Raw genomic sequence first — 24,874 nt, 5'->3', positions numbered from 1 at the left:
GGGGGTAATAGGGCCCCATCATTGGTATTAGTGGGGGTAATAGGACCCCCATCATTGGTATTAGTGGGAGTAATCGGACCCCATCATTGGTATTAGTGGGAGTAATCGGACCCCATCATTGGTATTAGTGGGAGTAATCGGACCCCATCATTGGTATTAGTGGGAGTAATCGGACCCCATCATTGGTATTAGTGGGAGTAATCGGACCCCATCATTGGTATTAGTGGGAGTAATCGGACCCCATCATTGGTATTAGTGGGGGGTAATAGGGACCCTTCATTGGTATTAGTGGGGGTAATAGGACCCCATCATTGGTATTAGTGGGAGTAATAAGGCCCCATCATTGGTATTAGTGGGAGTAATAAGGCCCCATCATTAGTATTAGTGGGGGTAATAGGACCCCATCATTGGTATTAGTGGGGGTAATAGGACCCCATCATTGGTATTAGTGGGAGTAATAAGGCCCCATCATTGGTATTAGTGGGAGTAATAAGGCCCCATCATTGGTATTAGTGGGAGTAATAAGGCCCCATCATTAGTATTAGTGGGGGTAATAGGACCCCATCATTGGTATTAGTGGGAGTAATAAGGCCCCATCATTAGTATTAGTGGGGGTAATAGGACCCCATCATTGGTATTAGTGGGGGTAATAGGACCCCATCATTGGTATTAGTGGGAGTAATAAGGCCCCATCATTGGTATTAGTGGGGGTAATAGGCCCCTATCATTGGTATTAGTGGGAGTAATCGGACCCGATCATTGGTGTCAGTGGGAAGAATAGTGCTCCATTGGGAGTGCCAGTGGATGAATTATGCCCCATCGTTAGTGTAAATGGGAGGAATAATATCCCACTGTTTGTGTCAACAGAAAGTCCTTTATTGTTGACATCAGTGGGAGAACAGTGCTCCAAGGGCCAGATAAAGTCAAGCAAGGGCCACATCAGGCCCCCGGGCCACATTTCGGAGACCACTGGAGTAGACCCTAACTGACATTTTTGCATCATAGTCCAAGAGACATTTAGCTCTACTATTTTATTTTACACTTTATATTCCAAACATTTCTTTTTAATGTGATCGATTATAAAAACCCAAGGTTAGGAATAGATGGTAGAAATGACATTTGGTATATCAGCTCTATTATGCACAGTTGGGCAATATTGAAGAATAAATGTCAAGTTTAACGGACAGATACTGAACAGCTGACAATTAAAGATGTTTTTAGTTTCAAGAGATATTAGTGTTATTGAGATAAGCCTTAGAATATTCATGTCACGAAAGCTCCACCTTGTGGCTATTGTGGGGTCCTACCACTATTTTAGGATCTATAAGAATGTATGCACATCCTGTGTTATACTATGGGGTGATATACACAGTTCAAAAGAGTTGCCTTTACTGACCATCTTAGGGCTCATAGGGTCTTCTTTTGGACCCTATGAGCTCAAAGCTTGTATTTATGTTTATGATGTTTATGATAAAAACAAAGAATAATGCACACTTAGTACATCTCAGCTTGCGCATAAAATTGATGATAATAGCACATGATGCATTGTTATTACAGATTGTTCTCCTTTAGACATAAATGCTAATTGAATGAACACTGTACATATATACTGCATCCCTCAAACTAAGCATTAGATCCATTAATTCTCTATGCGTAAGTCCCCATATACTTTTTTTTAAAATGTTATTAATGTAGAAGTGCCCACAGATACTTTATGTTTGCGTTAAAAAAGCATATGATATATTTTCTGTTTAAATATATACAGTATCTCACAAAATCGAGTACACCCCTCACATTTTTGTAAATATTTTATTATCTTTTAATGTGACAACACTGAAGAAATGACACTTTGCTACAATGTAAAGTAGTGATTGTACAGCTTGTATAACAGTGTAAATTTTCTGATCCTCAAAATAACTTAATACACAGCCATTAATGTCTAAACCCTGGCAACATAAGTGAGTACACCCCTAAGGGAAAATGTCCAAATTGGGCTCAAAGTGTCAATTATTTGTGTGGCCACCATTATTTTCCAGCACTGCCTTAACCATCTTAGGCATGGAGTTCACCAGAGCATCACAGGTTGCCACTGGAGTCCTCTTTCACTCCTCCATTACAACATCACAGAGATGGTGGATGTTAGAGACCTTGCACTCCTCCACCCTCTGTTTACAGATGCCCCACAGATGCTCAATAGGTTTAGGTCTGGAGACATGCTTGGCTAGTCCATCACCTTTACCCTCAGCTTCTTTAGCAAGGCAGTGGTCATCTTGGAGGCGTGTTTGGGGTTGTTATCATGTTGGAATACTGCCCTGCGGCCCAGTCTCCGAAGGGAAGGGATCATGCTTTGCTTCAGTATGTCACAGTACATATTGGCATTTATGGTTCCCTCAATGAACTGTAGCTCCCCATTGCCGGTAGCACTCATGCAGCCCCAGACCATGACACTCCCACCACCATGCTTGACTGTAGGCAGTCCACAGGACATGGTTTCCAGTAATCCATGTCCTTAATCTGCTTGTGGGCTTTCTTGTGCATCATCTTTAGAAGAGGCTTCCTTTTGGGACAGCAGCCTTGCAGACCAATTTGATGCAGTGTGCAGCGTATGGTCTGAGAACTGATAGGCTGATCCCCACCCCTTCAACCTCTGCAGCAATGCATCATACGTCTATTTTCCAAAGACAGCCTCTGGATGGTATCAGGACAATATCCCCCTGGACAATATCCCCCCGGACAACATCCCCCGGACAATATTCCCCGGGACATAGGGTTTGGGTTAGGGTTAGAGGGGGGATATTGTCTAGGGGGATATTGTCTGGGGGATGTTGTCCCACAGGGATATTGTCCGGGAGGATGTTGACCAGGGGGGATGTTGTCCCGCAGGGATATTGTCCGGGGGAATGTTGTCCAGGAGGGATATTGTCTGGGGAGATATTGTCTGGGGGGATATTGTCTGGGGGATATTGTCCGGGGGGATATTGTCCGGGGGGATATTGTCCGGGGGGATATTGTCCTAGAATCCTCCGGATATGACGCTGAGCACGTGCACTCAAGTTCTTTGGTCAACCATGGTGAGGTCTGTTCTGAGGGGAACCTGTCCTGATAAACTGCTGTATGGTCTTGGCCACCGTGCTGCAGCTCATTTTTAGGGTCCTGGGAACCTTCTTATAGCCTAGGCCATCTTTATGTAGAGCAACAATTCTTTTTTTTTAAGATCCTCAGAGAGTTCTTTGCCATGAGGTGCCATGTTGAACTTCCAGTGACCAGTAAGAGAGTGAGAGCGATAACACCAAATTTAACACACTTGCTCCCCATTCACACCTGAAACCTTGTAACACTAATGAGTCACATGACACTGGGGAGGGAAAATGGCTAGTTGGGCCCAATTTAAACATTTTCACTTAGGGGTGTACTTCCTTTTGTTGCCAGCAAATTAAGACATTAATGGCGTTGTGTTATATTATTTTAAGGGGACAGAAAATGTACACTGGTATACAAGCTGTACACTCACTACTTTACATTTTAGCAAAGTGTAATTTCTTCAGTGTTGTCACATGAAAAGATATAATAAAATATTTACAAAAAATGCAAGGGGTGTACTCACTTTTGTGAGATACTGTATATTCAATATTTTCAAATAAAAAGAAGTACATGATGTCAACTGAATATACAAACAATGGGCCATGCATCTATTAGTACGGTCATATAGAGAGAAACTTTATATAATGAATATTCTATATTTTTAACATGTGCATGTAAATCATGAAATTTAGATTTGACATTGAGTGATTGAAAATAGGAAAAGCTAACTGGCTACATTTGTAAAAGTGAGAAATTCAAAAGAATTTCAGTACATTAAAATCAGATATAATTTTAGTACATTTTTATTACCTGGACCTTGTGGTGATGTACTGGAAAGTATCCACTTAACCAGGCAGCACTTCATCAGAGTTCGGCGGGTCAGACGTGGCTTCTGCCACTTCACTCCATCCTTCTTCTCAGGGGAAGTTTGCCCAGGGTCTCCAAGCAAACTGCCATCATTCTCCTTAATGCCATCATGCTGCACAAAGACATAAAGAAACTGCATGTCAGCTGGGATTGCAAGTGGTATTATATCATTTATATTTATAAATCTGTCATTTAGACCTCATTCACAAAAGGCGTACAATACCATATGCCTATGCAAGACCATAGAGTATTTACCCACACGGGGATGCACAGGCGTTCTTACCTGTGTAGGAAGTCCCAGTAATTTTCTTCTGCCTCCACATTGCTAAACAAAACTAATAAACCACTCTAATCAAAGCCCTTTTATCCATTTTTCATCAGCTCTTTTTTAGCGTTAATTCTCTACTTCTCCCCCCTCTGCCTCAACCTACTAACTTACTAAATGCCCAGTGAACTGCCAATCATTTCAAAAACAAGACTGATACAATTAATAATGAGATCTCAAGTGTCACTCAATACTCAATGCTTTCACACTCTTCACACTTACACACTCAATACTTTCCTCCTTTAACCCTGTTACCACTGAGGAAGTTGTCAAATTTCTTTCTGAGGCCTACCTCACCACCTGTCCCCTCACAACTACTGTGGCCCCTTTCCTTCTCTATCCTACACTCTCTAACCCACATCTTTAATTTTTTTTTTTTTCCCAATACATCTTTAATTTCTGTTTTTACACCGGTAACCTTTCCCTCCCCTCTCAAACATGCACTAGTTACCCATACTCCAAAAAAAAAAACAAAAAAACCCACTGGACCCCACCTGTTTGAACAATGTGGGAACCATCTCTCTGCTCTTGTTTGCCTTCAAGCTTCTTGAATACCTTGCCCACAGCAGTATGGGTTGCTACCTCATTGATAACAAATGTATCGACCCCCTACAGTCTGGCTTCCACCCACAACATTCCATTAAAACTGCCCAAATAAAACTCACTAACTACCTGCTAAAACTAATGGCCAGTGCTCCATACATATACTCTTGGACCTTTACGCTGCCTTTGACAAAGTCAGCCATCCACTCCCTAATAAACTCCACTCCCTTGGCCTACATGACTCTGCTCTTTCCTGGTTCTCCTCCTACCTATCTCAGTGCACCGTCAGTGTCACCTACAACTCTATCTCCCTCATTCCTCTTTCTCTGTCATTGGACGCCTCCTATTCTCTCTCTACACCTCTTCTCTAGGCCAGTTGATGACCTCCCATGCCTTCCAATACCACTTCTATGCTAATGACACCAAGATCCATCTTTCTACTCCACAGCACACCACTTGATCTCCTCACGTATAACAAAACTGAGCGACATATCAGAATGGATGTCACACCATTACCTCAAACTCAATCTGTTTAAAAAATGAGCTTGTAATATTTCCTCCTCCTAGATCCCCCTTTCTTGACTGTACTATTGAAATCAACAGCACCCTTATTGATCCCTCTACACATGCAAGGGTGCTAGGTATATTATAATAGACTCTGACCTCTCCTTAGACCCCTTATCCAATAACTGGAAATATCTTGTTGCCTTAATCGCCTTAACATTTCAGAATTTGCTCCTTTTTACCTAACGACACCACAAAACAACTTATTGACTCCTTGGTTATCTCCCGCCTTAGCTACAGCAACTCCCTTCTTACTGGCCTACCTTTAGACAGGCTATGCCTGTTTCCGGGTTGCCACATTGCATTGTATTGTAGATAGAACTAGAAAAAAAAGTTTGTTAAGACAAACTTTAAGTTGGCTTGAGAAAGCCTGACCAGAAATTTTGAAAAGTTTAGAAAGTTTAGAAAGTTTGAAAAGTTTGAAAAGTTTGAAAATGTGAAAAGTTTAAAAAGTTTAAAAAGATTTAAAAGTTTAAGAAGTTTAAAATATATTGCTAGCATTACAAGCAAGTGACTACCATCATTAGCATGATTAGCAAGTGACTAGCATGTACTTAGCATGATTAGCAAGGTATCTAGCATGTCACTAGCATAATTAGCAAGTTACTAGCATTTCTCTAGCATGTTTCTAACATGATTATCATGCGGCTAACATGTTGCTAGCATGATTAGCATGTGACTAGCATGTTTCTAGCATGATTAGCATGTTGCTAGCATGTCGCTAGCATAATTAGCAAGTGACTAGCCATGTCGCTAGCCTGATTATCAAAGTTACTAGCATGTTGATTGAGTCTAATGGGATTTGGAGCTTGGGTCATCTGAACATCCTGTCAATGAAAGTCTATGGGCATTTTTATGATTTTTAATATTATTTTTTAAGAAAACCGTAACTCAAACCAGTCTGAAAAGATATAGCACACCGAGTCAGAACAGTATGAAGGTCTGACCCGAGTTTGGAGTATGTAGCTTGAACGGTCTAGGAGGAGTTAGTGTCCAAAAATTTTGCGGCCAGAAAAATAAGAAGAAGAAGAAGAAGAAGAATAAGTTTAAATAGGATTTCAGTAAGTTGGCTTTCTCAAGCCAACTTAATTACAGCGCTTCAGATTGAAAGGGTAAGGCCCCTTTCACACAGGGGAGTCCGTCAGTGGACTCCGTTTTTCTCAGCGGGGGATCGATCCGCCGATCCCCCGTTGAGCAGGCGGATGGCTGCTCTGTCTCCGCGCTGTGTTCGGAGACAGAGCTGTCAGGTCCCTGCTGTTCTCTATGGGGGAATCGGATAGGAACGGACCGTATGTTCGTTCTCATCCGATCCCATCCGATCTGATGGAGGGGTGGAAAATAGGGTTTCCATCCGTCCAGATTTGACAGATTGGATTGGATCGGATGTCAGTGGACATGTCTCCGCTGACATCCGATGCCCAATAGAGATGCATGGGGCATCTGTTCAGATCCGCATGAAAAACGGACAGGCGGATCTGAACGGTCCGCTTGTGTGAAAGGGGCCTTAGGGAATTTTTAATAACATTCAGTTACAATATGACTTGTATAGTTCTAGATTGTAAGCTCTAACGAGCAGGGCCCTCTAATTCCTCCTGTATTGATGTGTGTTGTAACTGGATTGTCTTCCCTCATATTGTAAAGCTCTGTGCAAACTGTTGGCGCTATATAAATTCTGTATAATAATAATAATAATAATAATAATATCAATTGTATGTGCTATATTATTTTTTTTATTTGCTAAGTGAAGTTATACTTTAAATGCTGAGTGTAATTTTGTACAGACACACAGAGAAAAATGTTTTAGAGGAAGGATAGAAAACGAGGATTCAGTGCCGGTTCACATTTGTGCGATGCTGGAGCGCTGCGAATATGCAGCGTGATCTCACATCGCATCCGCACCTCTGGTAGTTCACACTGCCATATGCGATACGCAGGGGGTGTCAGTTAAAAGTTAACGACACCCCCAGTTGCGATCCCATATCGCAGTGCGATCTGCAAGTTCGCACAAAATCGGATCGCACTAGTGGATAAAACTGCGGATAAATAAAAGCCTCATGTGCGATTTTAGTGCGGATGCGGCGCTAATTCAGCCATACAAAGTGTTTTGAAATTGCAAAGAAATTTGCACCGCACATGAGATCGCATGTAATTTAGGAGCAGTCCGCTCCGAATTACATGCGATCTCCGTGATCACACTAATGTGAACCGGGGCTCAAAGAAAAAGTGTGAAGCTTCTCTAAAAAGACTGATTGTCATCAGGGTGTGTTTAAAAAAGTATTTTTTTTACATGAAGGGTCTATTTTATAACATATAACCATTATTATAGATCGTTCTGAGAAATTTTAAAATACCTGTATATAAAATCCAGACAAAGGGCAATCTAGGCAAGCAGTTTGATTAAAAACAAAATGTAATATGAGATGCAAAGGAAAAAACGGCAGAATCAAATGATAGCAAGAGGAGGAAGCCTTCTTGCAGTTTGCTCAGTGAGGTGTAAAAAGTTCATGTCTGCATCGGAAAACCAGGCCAAACTCCTCCCTGCTGTCACTGCTCATTACCTTTCCACTAGTCATGTAGAGAGAAACAGCTTTCATAAGGAACAAGCTTTTTATCCCTTGAGAAGAAAGAGTTAATTTTTCATCAGGCTCATATTATGAATATTTCAGGTAGTTAAGCCTAAGACATGTTTGTCTCGGTCCCAAGAGTTAGTCTGCATGCAAAGGATAAATAAGGGCTAATTTATAAGATTCTTCTCAATCTGCTTTATAGATGAAGTCAGGAGTCATCCTACTTAAAGGGGCTTTCCATTAACCACTTAAGCCCCGGAAGATTTTACCCCCTTCCTGACCAGGGGGTTTTTTGCGATTTTTTACTGCGTGAATTTAACGGACAATTGCGCGGTCGTGCGACGCTGTACCTAAACAAATTTGACGTCCTTTTTTTCCCACAAACAGAGCTTTCTTTTAGTGGCATTTGATCACCTGTGCGATTTTTTGATCATGCGCTATATACAAAAAAAGTGCGTAAATTTTGCAAGAATAACAATATTTTTCACATTTTTTATATGAAATTCCCCCCCCAAAAAAATTTAAAAATCTAAATTTTTTAACATTTTTGGCCAATTTGTTTTATGCTACATATGTTTGGTAAAAAAAAATCGCAAAAAGCGTATTTTGAGTGGTTTGCGCAAAAGTTATCGCGTTTACTAACAAAGGGAAAGATTTTTGTCATTTTTGGTGTTTTTTTTTTAAACGCGTAATGGCGGTGATCTTGCGATTTTTTTTGCGGTACTGCGACATTGCGGCTGACAGATCGGACCCTTGACTGACATTTTTGACACTTTTGGGGTTACCAGTGACATTACTGCAGTAATCAGTGCTATACATATGCACTGTTACTGTAAAAATGACACTGGCAGGGAAGGGGGTTAACTGTATTGGAGAGGGAGGGGTTAAGTGTGTCCTAGGGGCGTGCTTCTAACTATGATGGGACATGACTACTAGTGTAAAAACAGAGATCAACGGTCCTACATAGTAGAACCGTCTGATCTCCATTTTTACACAGGGGAGAATGACAGGCGGCTTGTTTACATTAGCCGCCTGCCTTTCTCCCTCTCTACCGACGATCGCCGAGTGACCGGCGGACATCGGGTCCGCCGGTCACACGCACTGACTCCTTAGTGAATGAGCCAGGGCGCGCGATCGCCCGCTATTGGCTCACAAGCCGGTGACAGGCTAGTGACGTATATATACGTCACTTTGCCTGGCCGGGGCTGACCGCCGCAGTATATGTACTTGCGGCGGTTGGCAAGTGGTTAAAGAAGAACCCTGTAACTATGGTTTGGACACCACTGTGTAGTCGATTTTAGTTCTGATTGCTAAGATACCCCCCTGCACAAAACCAGGAGATATATTTTGATGTACAGGTGATCCTGAGCATGCAACGGGTTTGTTTAGTAATAATGATATGTTGAGTACATTTTCTTTCTTTGAGTTGCGAGTCCCTCCAAGGGAGCCTTGCTCCTAAAAGTCCACGCAACCCAAACAGAGGTCATGAGTTTGGTTGGGCTTTTCAGCATGAATCTTGTCTTCAGGGTGCATTTGGGTAGAATTGTTTGGTTCAGTGAACTATCTCCTCCAGTCATGTGTACCCTGAAGGAAGGGCCAGTTCATAGCAGAAAACCTGCGTTCTATGCCCATTCCCTGCACAATAATCATAGGGCGCTGCAGTTGTTTTTATTTGCATTTTTTATTTAGGAGATTTAAAGCAGGGGCGTAACTACAGGGGTTGCAGGGGTTGCAATCGCTACCGGGCCCCATGCTCCAGGGGGCCCGGTAGCAAAACAGTGGGTGAACCTCTAGGATCTCAAAGGTCACACTTGCGACCGGGCCCTGGCATTTCACCACTGTGGGGAGGCCCCAAGATTGCAGGAAGGGGGCCCACTGCAGAACTTGTGAAAGGATCCTGATGCGGGACCATAATAAAAGGCCATGCAATGAGAGTAAAGAGCCCCAGGATTAGTGGGAAGAGCCCCGGGCTTGAAGGGAAGGGCCCCGGCCAGGGGTCTGGGGGGCCCTTCATGGTTTCTTGCATTGGGGCCCTGAAGGTTCTAGTTACGCCTCTGATTTAAAGTATTACAATGCAAAGAAAACATATGAAAAGCACTTACTAGAAACAACAGTAGTATAAAAACAAATATATGAATAATAAAAAATACATAAATAAATAATAATAATAGAAAATAATTTAAAAAATATTTCCTCTCCCCTATCATACTGTGGACAAAGAGATGAGAAAATGCTGTGCTATAATAAATATTACATGACAAGAGATTACACAATGAATGATGAGGTAATAGACTGTATAATTGGGAAGAAAAAAACAATTAAAGCGCAGTTCCACCCTAGAAATGTTTTTTTAGATAAAGATACCCCGGGACATTCAGGGCTAGTGCATTTAGGCAACGATAGCCTCTGAACTGTCACCTGTTTCACTTACTTGTAAGAAGAAATACTTACCTTGAAAATGTCTTGTCCAGTGCTGCCATCTCAGGTGTGGACAGCTGAAGCCGGAGCTTCCTCTTCGGTGATGTCGGATTCCCAGAATGCCCTGCTCGCCACTTCCGGGGCAGCACATCCTCCCTGCACAGCTTCTTGACATGCCCAGAAGCTGTTCAGCAGGGCATGACGTGGCTTCACCGGAAGTGACGAGCAGGGCCGGTGCAGGCGCATTGACTCCTGGGATCAATGACGCTCATCTCCCAGGAGTCAATGCAAGGAGGAAGTGACAGCGCGGGCCGCGGCCGCAGAGGGAGAAAGAGGAAGGAAGGTAAGTATATTTTCATTAAAAAGTAGGTAAGTGAAATTAAATTATCCAATTCTTTTGCAGGTAAATTAAAGCAAGCGGACAGTGAAAAAAAAAATTTCAGGGTGGAACTCTGCTTTAAGTGGCATAGTGATGAATATTAAAGTGGTTGTAAATGCACAAGGTTTTTACCTTCATGCATTCTAATATAATGCATATAACAAACCACTAATCAATGGACCTGCTGCAGACAATGCACTGTGCTTTCAAATGAGAATTAGAAGGCCTGCCAAAGAGAAGGATTATGATTAGCTGAGAAAACGATGTTGCCAGTTCACAAGGAGTGAAGTAAGGCTTAGTTCACAGTAGTGGTAACAATAGACAGTTGTTTTGAGTTTCTTACCAACCACCTCTAAAATTACATGGTGGATAGAGGGGTAACTCCATATTGCCATGGCCGCGATGCTCGGCTTCACAGTGCGACATTTTTAACCTGGCAAATTGAAGTCAAAAGGATCTTGCAGCAACCATGTGCCCAACATGACTATGGTAGTTGTGGTGTGGTAATTCAATGTAAAGTCCCATGCGAGACACCAAAATTTCTCTTTGGGATCAGAAAATAAAACAGGCAATTAGGAGGCAGCAGCAATCAACCACAGATCTCTTTTCAGAGGGCAGTAAAGTCTGCCGCTCGTGTGAAAAGAAACTAAATTCTCTCTTCTAGCCGTCCCCAAAAGAGTCTCGGAAATGAATGTGTATCTAAAGCAGCCCATCCTGCAACCACGGGCAGTGTTGACAGGGTAATCCCTCCCACTGAGCCATTGTATTCTCCTGCACTAGGGCACAGGTTTTAACCTCCCCTACTCTTTTCAAAACCATAGGGAGAGGCCAAAAATATAAAGTTTGTATTGAGAACATTATACACTTTGTGGAACTGGTTCATAAACTCTCTATGATGAACCAGTTAAGCTCGCCACACATGTATAGATTTATTTTGTCCAGTCTGTGGGCTGAATGAAGGAATTCAAATAGATTCTCCCTGTGACAGACCCACCTAGGCCAGAGGCTTTTGGAGGGGACGGCAGGCGAGCCTCTTGCCTACTGACTATGGCCTTTAAGGGAACACTACTCTTTGTGAGGTGTATGCTGGGGGAACCCTTGGAGTAATGTTACTTTGGATTCAAGTCCATGTCTCCCCAAGACACACGGACTTTGGGACTCTAGGCCGGGGTCCCTGTTTAGGGCCTAGCTAACCCATTACCAATAAGGACTGCTTCACACAGTCAGACTTATAGTAGATGTTAATATCATCAGCCCAACTACCTGTCCTTTACACATTGTTAATTATGCTGATTAACACACCTATTGTCTGCTAGCAAACTGTTGGTGGATGTGTTTACACTTGTAATATTGTGTATTGTACTTTGTTAAATTGGTGCCGGCAAGCCTAACCTGGAATGAGATCCTTGATTGTCCATGTGGCTAATTGTTTAATTACCTAATGTTTATAGTGTTAAATATACAGTTGCGTTTGCATATGATAATGTGATCAGCCTCATCTGGTGTGTGGTGTATAAAAAGGCATGTTATCTTGTTCAATAAAGAGTTTTCAGTTCTGCAGCTAAAACAAGTCCCGCCTTGTTCTTGGTTGCAATATGCTGCTATAATATCTGATATCTATGTTCAGACTGGAGGAAGCGGTATACTGACCGAAGCACTCAAGTGGAGTGTGGGACACACTCCCATCTACATGTGGATAGATAAATCCTCTCTGATGAGCAATATAGTATTCTGACAGCTATTATTGCTGGCTGTTGGAATACTTAAAAAGTGCCTGCATTTGATTGGATACATGCACTGTTTGATTGATAATTTTCCAACAGGCTGCTTTGACAAAAATTTATCAAACAATCAGGGCCATCTACTGCTTGAATTTTGGCTGAGCAAGCATAAATGGCCAGAATGTGAGTGATATGTGTACAATTCTGACATCTGTTGGGTACTGAGATGAATTAACTCCCTTGTGTATGCACAGGAGTTACGTCATCCTGCCTTGACCCCAAACCCAAATAAAGACAGGGGCTTTAACATACAACATCATTTCAAGTTATTTTCAGGGTTTTTTAAAACTGGGGTGTTCATAAAAATAACAACTGGTGAACCCGCATTGAACACCCTAGTTCAGGCACTTTCTGTCATAAGGTGATCACACTCTGTTGCTGTTTCCCAGTTGTGCCCCTTTGTTGTCACTCTCACACACAGACATCTGATGGACTACAAGTGTTTATTTCAACACGCACTGATCAGGCATTCTGTCAGGGAAATCCTATGTGCATGGTATTTCCCACAGAATGGTTAACAGGCGCGCTCATGCATGCAAGAATGTGCACTTGCTCACGCGCATACATGTGCGCACATGCACAATTCCTGTTGACGCCAGATGGGCTATTTAAAGGATGCTCATGCCCATGTTCTATGCCGACTGATCTTCAGCTGTGCCCTGTGTCCTGTGTTTATCCTGTATGATTCCCTTGTTGCTGACCCAGCTTGCTTCTGACCTGATCTTGGATTCTGCTTCTGACCTGTCACTAATTCCTGACCTAGCTCTGTTATTGACTTCGGCATTTCTCATCTACCCATATGTTGATGACCCTGGCTATTACTGTGACCACGCTTCTGTCTCTGATCCTGGCCTCCTGTCCTGTTTGAGTGCCTTCCTAGCTGTCTGCTGTACCAGCTTTGTGCACCGCAGTGTGTTCCTGCCTTAAATATGCTTAGAACTCTGACAAGTCACACATCTTGAATCAGCAGGGTAAGCTGAGTGCCCCTTTAACCTGGGCTAGATTTCTTAAAATTGCTACTGTTCCTGACCCATTGGTTGGCCAGTCTCCTTGGGACCCCATCTCCTGCATAAAGTTCTCCCATCAACATCTGCTGGCACTCGTTTACCTCCTTTCACTCCAAACCCTCTGTTCAACTTCCAGTGGGGCCTGGGCTGGAGATACAAGAGAGGGAGACCTCATTATTTCAGTCTCCTGCATGTGTCTGCATTCCCCAATAACAACAAAAAAGTACACTTTTTTACAGCACACAATGTAAAGAGTATGAACAACAGGGCATTATAAAGAAGTAATAAATATGATTTCAATTTCAAGTGTAAAACTGCATAAAGTCTCTATCTGACAATATACTGTATGTTTATTATCTGTACTGTACTGCCATATCTCTAAATTATGTCACTTGATGGTGCTGTCCTGTTGTTCCCTATAAATAATAGAACAATTATTATTTTTTTGCTTTTATGCAGCTGCTTGAAGTATTTGGAGAAAAGGATGATTAAAACAGACAATCTAGTTTTCTCCTCCAGCAAGTAAAATTAAATGGAAAATCAATCTTTGAAGAACATTCAGCTCAAAGCTTGGTAAAGAAAGTGTTGATTCTTGAAGCATGATATCTGAAATGTAGACAACCGCAAAAAAGACTGGACTCATCTGTCAACACATCTCTAATAAAAACTTGTATTATCCCGCAGCATACAATCAGGTTCCAGCTTTAATCCTCCAGCAGTGAATATTATTGCAAATTTGAAAATAATTGGTTGCTGTGGGGTATTGCAGAAAAATCCTAAAAAAAAAAAAAATTATCAAAAAACTTCATGCTCCCTATACACCAATAGGTGACATGTTAGCATTGCCAAATTACATTACAGTATACAGTGCCTTGAGAAAGTATTCATACCCCTTGAAATGTTCCACATTTTTTCATGTTACAACCAAAAATGTAAATGTATTTTATTGGGATTTTATGTGATAGACCAGCACAAAACAGCACATAATTGTGAAGTGAAAGAAAAATTATAAATTATTTTTTAAATTTTTTACAAAAAAATATCTGAAACGTTTGGCCTGCATTTATATTCAGCCCCCTTTACTCTGATACCCCTAACTAAAATCTAGTGGAACCAATTGCCTTCAGAAGCCACCTAATTAGTAAACAGAGTCTACCTGTATGTAATTTAACCTCAGTATAAATACAGCTGTTCTGTGAAGCCCTCAGAGGTTTGTTAGAGAACCTTATTGAACAAACCGCATCATGAAGGCCAAGGAACACACCAGACAAGTCAGGGATAACCCCCCCTCCCCCAAACCACACCAGGCTACATGCCTTCAACATTAGAAGAGTACCTACAATGTAGACCCGAGGCCACAATGACCCACCACTTTGACAGTGCTGCCCTGCCACTGCTCCTGTAGCAAATGACAGATCCACGTGAGATGAAATGTAAACAAATCCGTGGAGATCCGAGGTGATATCATCGACCAAATATGGTCATGACCATATCTGGTCAATTACATTACCTAGAATCCCCGGTTCTTTTGTTTCACAAACTGAAGCGGACGATGATCTGTCATGTACAGCAGTACTACTACTCTGTGGTAATACTCAAAAAACAAAATGTTCCTTTTTCAGAAATGCAATGTACTGTATGTGCAAATTTAAGACATCCCCCAAGCATGTTATTTAAAAGTTTTGTGTATTTCCAGTGTCATCCTTTAAGTGACATTAAAGGACACTCTTCCCGCTAAATGGTTATTTATATATATTTTTTCCATTGGTACATATCCCCTATGCCACTGCCCATGTCCGTTTTAACAAGGTTTGCAAACTGGCCTTGAAATAATGCATTTAAAAATATTTAAATAGCTTTCTTGCTGGCTGTAGTTTTGCCACACTCACCCCATTGTCAGCTGGAGTGGGTAAGGCCCCTTCCACATGGGAAAGGCTCCATTGGAGTCCGCCTGCTTAGCAGGGAATCTGTCTGCTGATCCTCCTCTGGGCGGATGGCTGGTCTGTTTCCACTCCACTTATGCAGAGCGGACATAGCCTACTCTCCACTATGGGCAGTTGGATGTATATGGACTGCCTGTCTGTTTACACCCAACTGCCATCCAATCCGCCAAACAGATGGTGAACAGATCCCAATCTGTATGTTTTTAGCAGATAGGATCAGATGTCGGCGAGTGTCAACGAACACATGTGAATTGATACCCGCCAATCCATAGAGGAGACTGGAGGGTCTGATTGGGTCTGCCTGAAAAATGGAGAGGCGAACCTGATCGATATGCTAGTGTAAAGGGGCCTAATACATATTGCCACTGCCACAAAGTTTGGTTCACGGTGTAGCAAAAATTATACTACATGTTGTGTTTGTCAGGCAGAACCACCATTAAACGTGACCCAATCCAGTTAATAGGACCACATCACCACGATCCTGAAACCACGTGTTATACATGCAATTATGGTACAGTACTGTGGGCCTTCACTGGTTAAAATAGGTGATCAGTGTAAACAAGCGCTAACAGTGCTTTGTTTTTTGTTTCCCCAACAAAAGCAAAGTGACACCATAAAAATAAAGTTCCTTTCACAGCAAAAGCTGAAGTTTTTGCTCAAACTAATATAGAGTTATATTATGTCACCGTTTTCAATACGAATACTGCTTGGTGCAGCTATGTTTAAAAAAAACAGCTTACATTTGGGACAGAGCTTTGGTGCTGTTAGTTATATATAGCACACTTTTTCTTTTAATACTGGATTAACAATGCACTCTGATCAACATGAAGCTCTGTGAGAATAAATGCACAGAGGCTGCAAGAGGAATTGAGAGAATTGGGTCTATTCATCAAAGGTTCTAATTTATCTCATGCAGGATAAATAAGACTTATTATTATCTAATTCTATGCAGCTTGTTCATCAAAGTGTTTAAAATAGCTCCAACTTTCACGCAAGAAAAAAAAAAATAACCTTTAAGGAAGAAGGAAATGAAGAAAGAATGTGAACTCTGTAGGGAGAGATAATAAACTCTAGAGAATGAGGTTGAGAAGAAGTGACACCAAGGGAAGGAGATTCACATAAAGCAAGAAGTCAAAAGGCGAAACAGTGAGGGCAAGGCGACAACCAATGCTGTAATTGAGGGCATAAAGCCATATACATATATGTATGATTAATAATTTTTACAAAGTTGACTGAACATGAGGCACCTACGGGAGCTTAGACTTACCTTCCATTTACCACCCTGTTCAATAGCTGAAAACCCAAGAATAATCCAGCATTTATGGTTAAGGAGAAGCATGTGACTCTCTCCATTAACTATACTGCATTGCATGTCTTAGGCCCCTTTCACACGGGCGTTCCGTATGTCCGTATATCACCCCATCCGTTTGCGGGTGATATACGGACATAATGCATGGCAATGGGATTGTGGATGTCAGCGGATGACCATCCGCTGACATCCGATTTGCGTCCTTTCAGTTCTGTTCCATTTTTTGGAACGGAACAGAACCCTATTTTTCTTCCGTTTAAAAAACGAAACGGATGCAAAATCGGATGCCAGCGGTGTCATCCACTGACATCCGCAATCCCCATAGACATGCATTATGTCCGTATATCATCCGCAAATGGATGGGATGATATGCGGACATACGGAGTGGATGACAAAAGTGTCATCCGTGTCCGTAAAAAAAAAAAAAAGTTCCGGAGTGGATCACAATACGGTCCGCTCCATGTGAAAGAAGCCTTAGCGAATGAGGTGAGCAAACAGGGTGGTATATGATTCAGTGAAAAGTAAATATAAGAAATGCATGGTGCCTGCTATCCAGTGAGCCTGTTAATCTGCCCTGAATGAGTAAAGTACTGATTTTATTTCAATTAAGTCTTTAAAAGAAAAAAATAAAGAAAGGAAAACAAAACATTACTGGGGGTCCATAACTATGATGTTCTGGAAGTTAGAAAGGCTTGGTGAGCTTTCGACTATAAGGAATTTCTGAAACTCTACCATCTAGGTGCCTGCACTTTGTATTTGCAGCAGTTTTATTTGGATTTGCTATAAATAAAATTCTCTGTTTGGACTTTACATCCCACTAGTCAAGATCCAATAGTTGCTTCTCCTACTGAGAGGCTTATGTGTGCTCCCAGCGGGTTCCTGAATCTGCCAACTATACCTTTGCCTTTTAAGAAGTCAGTATTTGCATGGAAATTTCAGCAGACCCCAGTAAGACTCAGAGAGGATGGAATGGAACAGCACAGGTATGATGTACCTGTCAGGGTGCCAGGAAACCAGACCACACAGGGATGCAGATAAAATAAAGCAGTTTATTGGCGCAAACAACAATAAACGCACAGAAAGAGTGAGGAAGCGAGAGCCAAGAGAGTCGTCAGCCAAGCCAGGTAATACATGGAGGAACACGGGTAACAGAAGACTGCTAGCAGAGATGCACCTTGGAGCACAAACACAAGAGCAAGGACTGCAACCCATCAGGTGATAGATACTGTATAGTCAAGTGTGCAGCATCATCACTGTGTGACACCCAGGCAGCAGGCAAGTGATGATGCAATCAGAATTTAAAGGAGGCAGCAGTCTGCACATGTTCAAGATGGCTACCAACAGGAGGGCAAGGTAAGACCTTGACAGTACCCTCCCCTCAATGGCCTCTCCTCCACAGAGCAAAAAACGGTTTCTGAGGAAAGCGAGCATGAACATTAGCGGAGGGAACTCAGGAGCTCTCCTCAGGGCCATAACCCTTCAAGTGCACCAGGTATTGAACCTGACCTCGGAACAGACGAGAATCCAAGATGCTGCTAACCTTATACTCCTCATAATTGCCCACAGGAATGGGACGAGGGTGAGGAAGTGAAGAAGTATAGCGATTGCAAACCAGTGGCTTCAAAAGTGACATGTGAAAGACATTAGAGATACGCATGCCAGGGGGAAGACCAAGGGCATAGGCCACCAGGTTCACCTTACGGAGGATGCAAAATGGCCCAACAAAACTGGGTGCCACTTTTGGAAAGGGCACCCTGAGGTTGAGATTACGAGTCGACAACCACACCCTCTCCTAGACCTGGTATGAAGGAGCAGATAAACATCTCTGGTCTGCCTGGAGCTTCTGACGCTGTGCAGAGACCCGTAAAGACTCTTGAATCTGCACCCAAGAGGAACAGAGGGCACGAAGATGAACTTCCACAGCTGGAATGTCCTGGGGTGAGAACAACTCAGGCATCACAGAAGGTTGGAACCCATTATTGGTCATAAATTGAGACATTCCGGAAGATGAATTAATGGCAGAGTTCCTGGCAAACTCTGCCCCAGTGTAGGAGATCAACCCAATTGTCCTGATGGTCAGAGAAATAGCAGCAGAGAAATTGCTCCGGAGCTTAGTTGGAACGCTCAGCGGCACCATTGGACTGCAGATGATAGGCCACGGATAAGGAGAGCCGAATACCTAACTGGGAGAAAAAGGCGCTCCAGAACCTGGAAACAAACTGGCTCCAACAGTCCGAGACAATATCTTTAGGCAACCAGTGTAAACTGAAGACCTCCCTGGCAAACACCAAGGCAAGCTCCTGAGTGGTAGGCAGCTGCTTAAACAGAACACAGTGGCACATTTTTGGAGAACTGGTCCACAACCATGAATAACCGTATGACCTTGAGATGTGGGAAGTTCCATAATAAAATCCATGGCCAGGTGAGACCAGGGACGCTCCCCATTAGGAATGGGATGCAGTAGGCCCAAGGGAAGGTGCCGAGGAGATTTGTTCTGGGCACTGACCGAACAAGCAGCCACATACGCAGCAACATCAGTGTGGAGAGATGGCCACTAGAACTCATGGGAAATAGCCAAGGACATCTGGTTCTTACCAGGATGACCGGCAGTCTTGGAATTGTGGTACATGCGCAACAGACTTTTCTCATATTACAGAAAAGCCCATTCTCACGTAACCGTTGCAGCACCTGTCTGATATCCAGGTAATTTGATTCAAAGTAGAAAATGTAAATTTATCGCAAAATGTTTGCTAATTTTTTATTAATATTGCAAAAAATAAAAAAGCGCAGGGGTGATCAAATACCACCAAAAGAAAGCTCTGTTTGTGGGAAAAAAAGGATGTAAATTTAGTTTGGGTACAGCATTGCATGACCGCGCAATTGTCAGTTAAAGTCGCGCAGTGCCAAGTTGAAAAAAGTGGCCTGGTCATTGAGCAGCCAAATCTTCCGAGGGCTAAAGTGGTTAAAAGAAACAAAGAAGACTGAAAAGTCAGCTGAGGTGGAAACTACTAGAAAGTAGCAACATGGAAGAGTCAGATGAATACAATGTCTCATCCTGTGCTATGTCAACCAATAGGTGAGTTCCGATGGTGAATATTCCTCCTAGTACTGTAACAAAGCATGCTGTTGTAGCAAGGAGATCACATGCTAATAGAACCACAAATAGCATATCTGCTTTGCTGCTGATCTGTAACACAGACTAGGTCCAATTTAAAAGGCCAGTGGTCATTTAACCCTTTAATTTTTTGGAGACATGTTAAAATGCACATTTTAGGCTTAAAGATTAGTTAAAACCCCTTAATAGTATACATTTTCTGAGAGCAGAGACCCAGGGAAATAAAATGATAGTAGTTGTAATTCTGCATGCCATGTGATATTAGTGCACATAGTTGTTAAATACATATTTTCTTTAAAAAAAAAAAAAGTTACTGTAATTTTTGTGCACACAAAGAAAATATATTACCTATTTTTTTGATAAAATACTGTATAAAAAATGGGATTGTGTCGAATAAATAACAAACATGTCAAGCCTTTAAACTGTGCCCCCAAAATTGTCAATAGATGGCATTTTAAAAGTCTTTACAGGCCATCAGTCTAGAGTTAATCATAAATAATGGCTCTAGAATGTTTAACTCTCACTCTGGTGTGCATTCTGATATGGAACATGTATAACGTAATTCATGTTCTCATGTGTAGGCATGCCCAACAGATGTTTCATTTGTATTAGCATGTATGTGGGGGGTGAGGGGGGGGGGGGCTTTACAGTTTTTTGGAGGGTTTAGATTCTGGGTTCTAAATTTTAAATTGGTCCCCTTTTCCTCTAACTGGCGACACCTACCATGCCAGTCTCGGGCTCACAGGTTGGCTAGTGGAACCCAGGAAACATCGTGGAGGGGTTGGCCATTTTGAGGGTCCATGGAAGTGTAGAGCCGTCAGATCACTTCAATCTAAAAGCTGACAGTTGGAGTGGGAAATGTGCACAGAGTGTGTGAAAAACACCTTGCTGATGTTGATGTAACCCATTCATCAGTTATCTGACTATTGATAGTGCTGAGAGCAAAACACTGTTCCAAATTCAGCCATTTTCCCACCGGACACTAATACTTTTGATGTGGTTTTTAAACTTTTTTTTTGGTTTTAAAGTCTTAAGATTTTTTAGCTTAATGTATTGTATGCATTAGGGTAAAAAACCTTCTGTGGCAATGGATCCCCCCCCCCCCACCCCCGTTATACTTACCTAAGCACAATCTCAATCCAGTGCTGAGCACGAGAGCAGCGGCCCTCCTGGCTCCCTCCCTCATCATTGGGCAGGTTGATAGCAGCTTCTGTTCCTGTCAATCAAATCCTATGACAAGGGAGCGGGGGACAGGGCTGAGCCCTGCTGTTTGTATCAATAGAGACAGCTTTCTATGGGGGCACTCAGGAGGGAGAGGAGTCAGGAGCGGCAGGATCATAGAAGAGGATGATCGGGACTGCTCTGTGCAAAACCAATGAACATAGCAGGTAAGTATGATGTTTATTATTTTAATTTATCCTGTTTAGGCAAATGTGACAGGAAGGGCTACTAAAGCTGTAACTGAAATGCCTACAAGCGATTATATCTCCTAAATTAAAGGAAAGGCAGCCTTTTTCTACAGCTACAGATGTGTACCTATAGCTCTGTATCTATAGCTAGCAAAGATATTACTTTCAATCCAAATGGAATTTATGAGTTAAGAAGGAGTGATGGGAATGCCAAAGCAAAAGTCTTCTATCCAGCTTATTTGTTGTGGCAATCGCATGAAAGCCAAGCAGTTTGAGAGTTTGACAATCTACCAGTTGACTTTGCCTAAACTATCAAATGCTTGTGGTCGTGTTCCTCCACCCCAAACTCGCTCATCCGTGTCTTTAATGGACTTTACTTTGGGCACTGATGTGCAGTTATGTTGGATCAGGAAGGAGCCATCCCCCATCTGTTCCCACAAAGTTGGGAGCATGAAATTGTCCAAAATGTCTTGGTTTACTGACACCTTAGGAGTTTCCTTCACTGGAACTAAGCGGACAAGCCCAACCCCACACCATAATCCCCCCTCCACCAAAGGATTTGGACCAGTGCACAAAGCAAGGTCCATAAAGATATGGATGAGCAATTTTGGGGTGGAGGAACTTGACTGGCCTGCACAGAGTCCTGACCTCAACCCGATAGAACACTTTTAGGATGAATTTGAGCGAGCAAGGCCTTCTCCTCCAACATCAGTGCCTGACTTCACAACTGCACTTCTGGAATAATGGTCAAACATTCCCATAGGCACACTCCTAAACCTTGTGGACAGCCTTCCCAGAAGATTTGAAGCTGTCATAGTTGCAAAGAGTGGGCCAACTCAATATTGAACCCTACAGACTATGACTGGGATGCCATTAAAATTTGTCTGCGTGTAAAGGCAGGCGTCCGGATACTTTTTATAGATTCGATTCTATACAGAGTGGTTTTACATAAACAAACACAGATGATTATTGTTAAACCTGCAGGTGAATAAAAATAACCTGACTTCCCCAACCACCCTACACAGTACGCATGCAGAAATCTTCCACTGCTGTTATTGTATTCTGACAGCTGCAGCTGGCACCTGTCAGAATACCTAAACAGGGGCTGCATCTGACTAAATGCAGGCGCTGCTTAGCCAGAAATTGTACATATGGCTCTTTGGTATTTCAAGCAAAGGTCATTGGGTGGTAGGAGGCCGATGGTGACACCAGCAACTGAAATTCATATAATATGTACCAGCTTTAGGCTACTGAAGGAACGTATGGTTGCTAAGGTGCAGTGTACCCACATTGTGAAATAAGTCTTGACGCAGCTCTTAATGGACTTACTTAGTACACAGAGCTAAATGGTAACAAACCAACCACATTAAAATGTACATTTTCCAGGTACTGACTTGTCAGTTGACATTTTGCAGACTCTTCAAACAATAATGTGCAGGGGGAAACAGTATGGAATTTTTAATAAAATGAAATGACTATAAAACTCTTTGATAATAAAACTGTAAATCTAGCCCGACAATAAAATATTGTAATCTGTCAACAGATTTGATATCATTTAATAGTAGAGTTTATGGGCACCTGGGCACATTTCCCAGTCTTTTTGGTAGAAAATCATGGTCGTAAATATGACTGGGAACAGAAGCATAATACTGGTGCTGGATGAAAGTTCCTGTATAGTAAACTGTCTGAGCATAGCAGAACGTAGGTATTCGTGTGACGTCAGGAACAAATTTGTTGAGCTTACTATATATTACAAAGACTTCCTTGCTTGCCCAGGTAAAGCCCAAAGAGGAAGCAAAGCTTCCTCTGTAACTTGCACCTTTAACTGAGTGGTTGGGGTGAGCAATAAAATGGCAACTCAACTGTCTGTTTATACCACCCTCTGGCTGCTTATTTAAAAGAGACCTTACTGTTGACTGACTCACTACCTCTGCTATATATGGAAAATTCTTATTCTTGGGGGGGAGGAATCGATTGGGAGGAACCCCACACTGTTTTTTATACGTTTTTGTATTGCCGGCATAGGTATTGTATTGCCGGCAATGTAAATGTAAATTTGTTTTCTTTATAAATGTCAGTTTTGTTGCAGCAGGTTCTATACATGGTACAGATGCGCCACTTTACAGGCAGACTAAGGGAACCCCCCAGGCACTATATTTAAATAAATTTTTAATTTTTATTGTTTTACTTTAAGCATCATGGAAATCACTGCTCCTGTAAAAACATCCCTCAGGGCAGTACCCAGGCCTCCATACTCTTTTTATGGCCAAACACTTGCATATAAGCCTTCAAAATTAGGACTTTTGTTTCAAATTTGGGTCCCATAGACTTCAATGGGGTACGGGTCTGAACTTTTGAGATTTTTGGCACGAACTGAACCTGGGGGTGTTAGGCCCAAGTCTATTCTGCAGAACATACAGCAGTAAAGCACCAAATCCACACTGCACCCTGTATTTTCTAAATACGAAGTAAAACACAGGTACATTGTGGAGTAATTACCATGACAGCTTGCAAAGAACAAATGCCGCTCTCCATCATACATAAACCCCATATAGTGATACTGTCATAGAAGGAATTCTAAAAGTCTGCTGTAAATTTAATATAAAGCATCTATGTAAATAAATTATTTGATAACATTGTAAAAATTTTTTTATAATGAGGTGAAAAGATAGAGTTTTAAGTTATTCTCCTCTATATATTTTATTTGTTAACCACTTCCAGACCAGCCCCTCCTGCACAAACCGACGTAGGTATACGTTGGTCGCGCGCTCGGCAGCGGGGACTCCGATGCACGGGGTAAAACACAGCTGACCGTTCTTCTCTCTGGAATGATAATGATCCTTCTATATAGGATCACAGGTCTCTGTGATCTTTTCAAAAGCCCATACCCCATACAGTTAGAATCACTCCCCTAGGCTTACATTTATACCCTTGATCACCCACAATGTTAACCCCTTCCCTGTCAGTGTCACTATTACAGTAACAGTGGATATTTTTAGCACTGATTACTGTAGTAATGTCACTGGTCCCCCCAAAAGTGTCAGTTAGGGGTCCGCCACAATGTCGCAGTCTTGCAAAAAATCGCAAATCGCTGCCATTACTAGTAAATAAAAAAAAAAAATCAAGAAAAATGACATAAATCTTTCCCGTAGTTAGTAGACGTGATAACTTTTGCGCAAACCAATCAAAATACGCTTATTGCGATTTGTTTTACCAAAAATATGTAGTAGAAAACAAATTGCCTAAAATGTTAAAACATTTAGTTTTTTAATTAGTAAAAAAAAAAAAGAATCAAGAAAAATGACATAAATCTTTCCCGTAGCTAGTAGACGTGATAACTTTTGCGCAAACCAATCAAAATACGCTTATTGCGATTTTTTTTTTACCAAAAATATGTGGCAGAAAACAAATTGGCCTAAAATGTTAAAAAATTTTGATTTTTTATTTTTTTTTTGGGAATGTTATATAGCAGAAAGTGAAAATTATTATTTTTTTCTCAGAATTGTCGCTCTTTTTTTGTTTATAGCGAAAAAAATAAAAATCGCACAGGTGATCAAATACCACCA

General features: G+C 41.9%; 1 protein-coding gene across 1 annotated transcript in view; it reads right to left on the bottom strand.

The window, feature by feature from the left end:
- The window catches only part of KCNIP3 (potassium voltage-gated channel interacting protein 3), a 240,430-nt gene that overhangs the window by 201,119 nt on the left and 14,437 nt on the right, over positions 1 to 24,874 (bottom strand). The window contains exon 2 of the mRNA XM_082253157.1: positions 3,892 to 4,060. Within this exon, the coding sequence (XP_082109283.1) occupies positions 3,892 to 4,060 (169 nt within the window). The remainder of the gene's footprint in view (positions 1 to 3,891; positions 4,061 to 24,874) is intronic.

Source organism: Pelophylax lessonae, assembly GCF_965119305.1.
Source record: "Pelophylax lessonae genome assembly, chromosome: 4".
NCBI lineage: Eukaryota > Metazoa > Chordata > Amphibia > Anura > Ranidae > Pelophylax > Pelophylax lessonae.
This window is presented reverse-complemented; position numbering and strand designations above follow the sequence as displayed.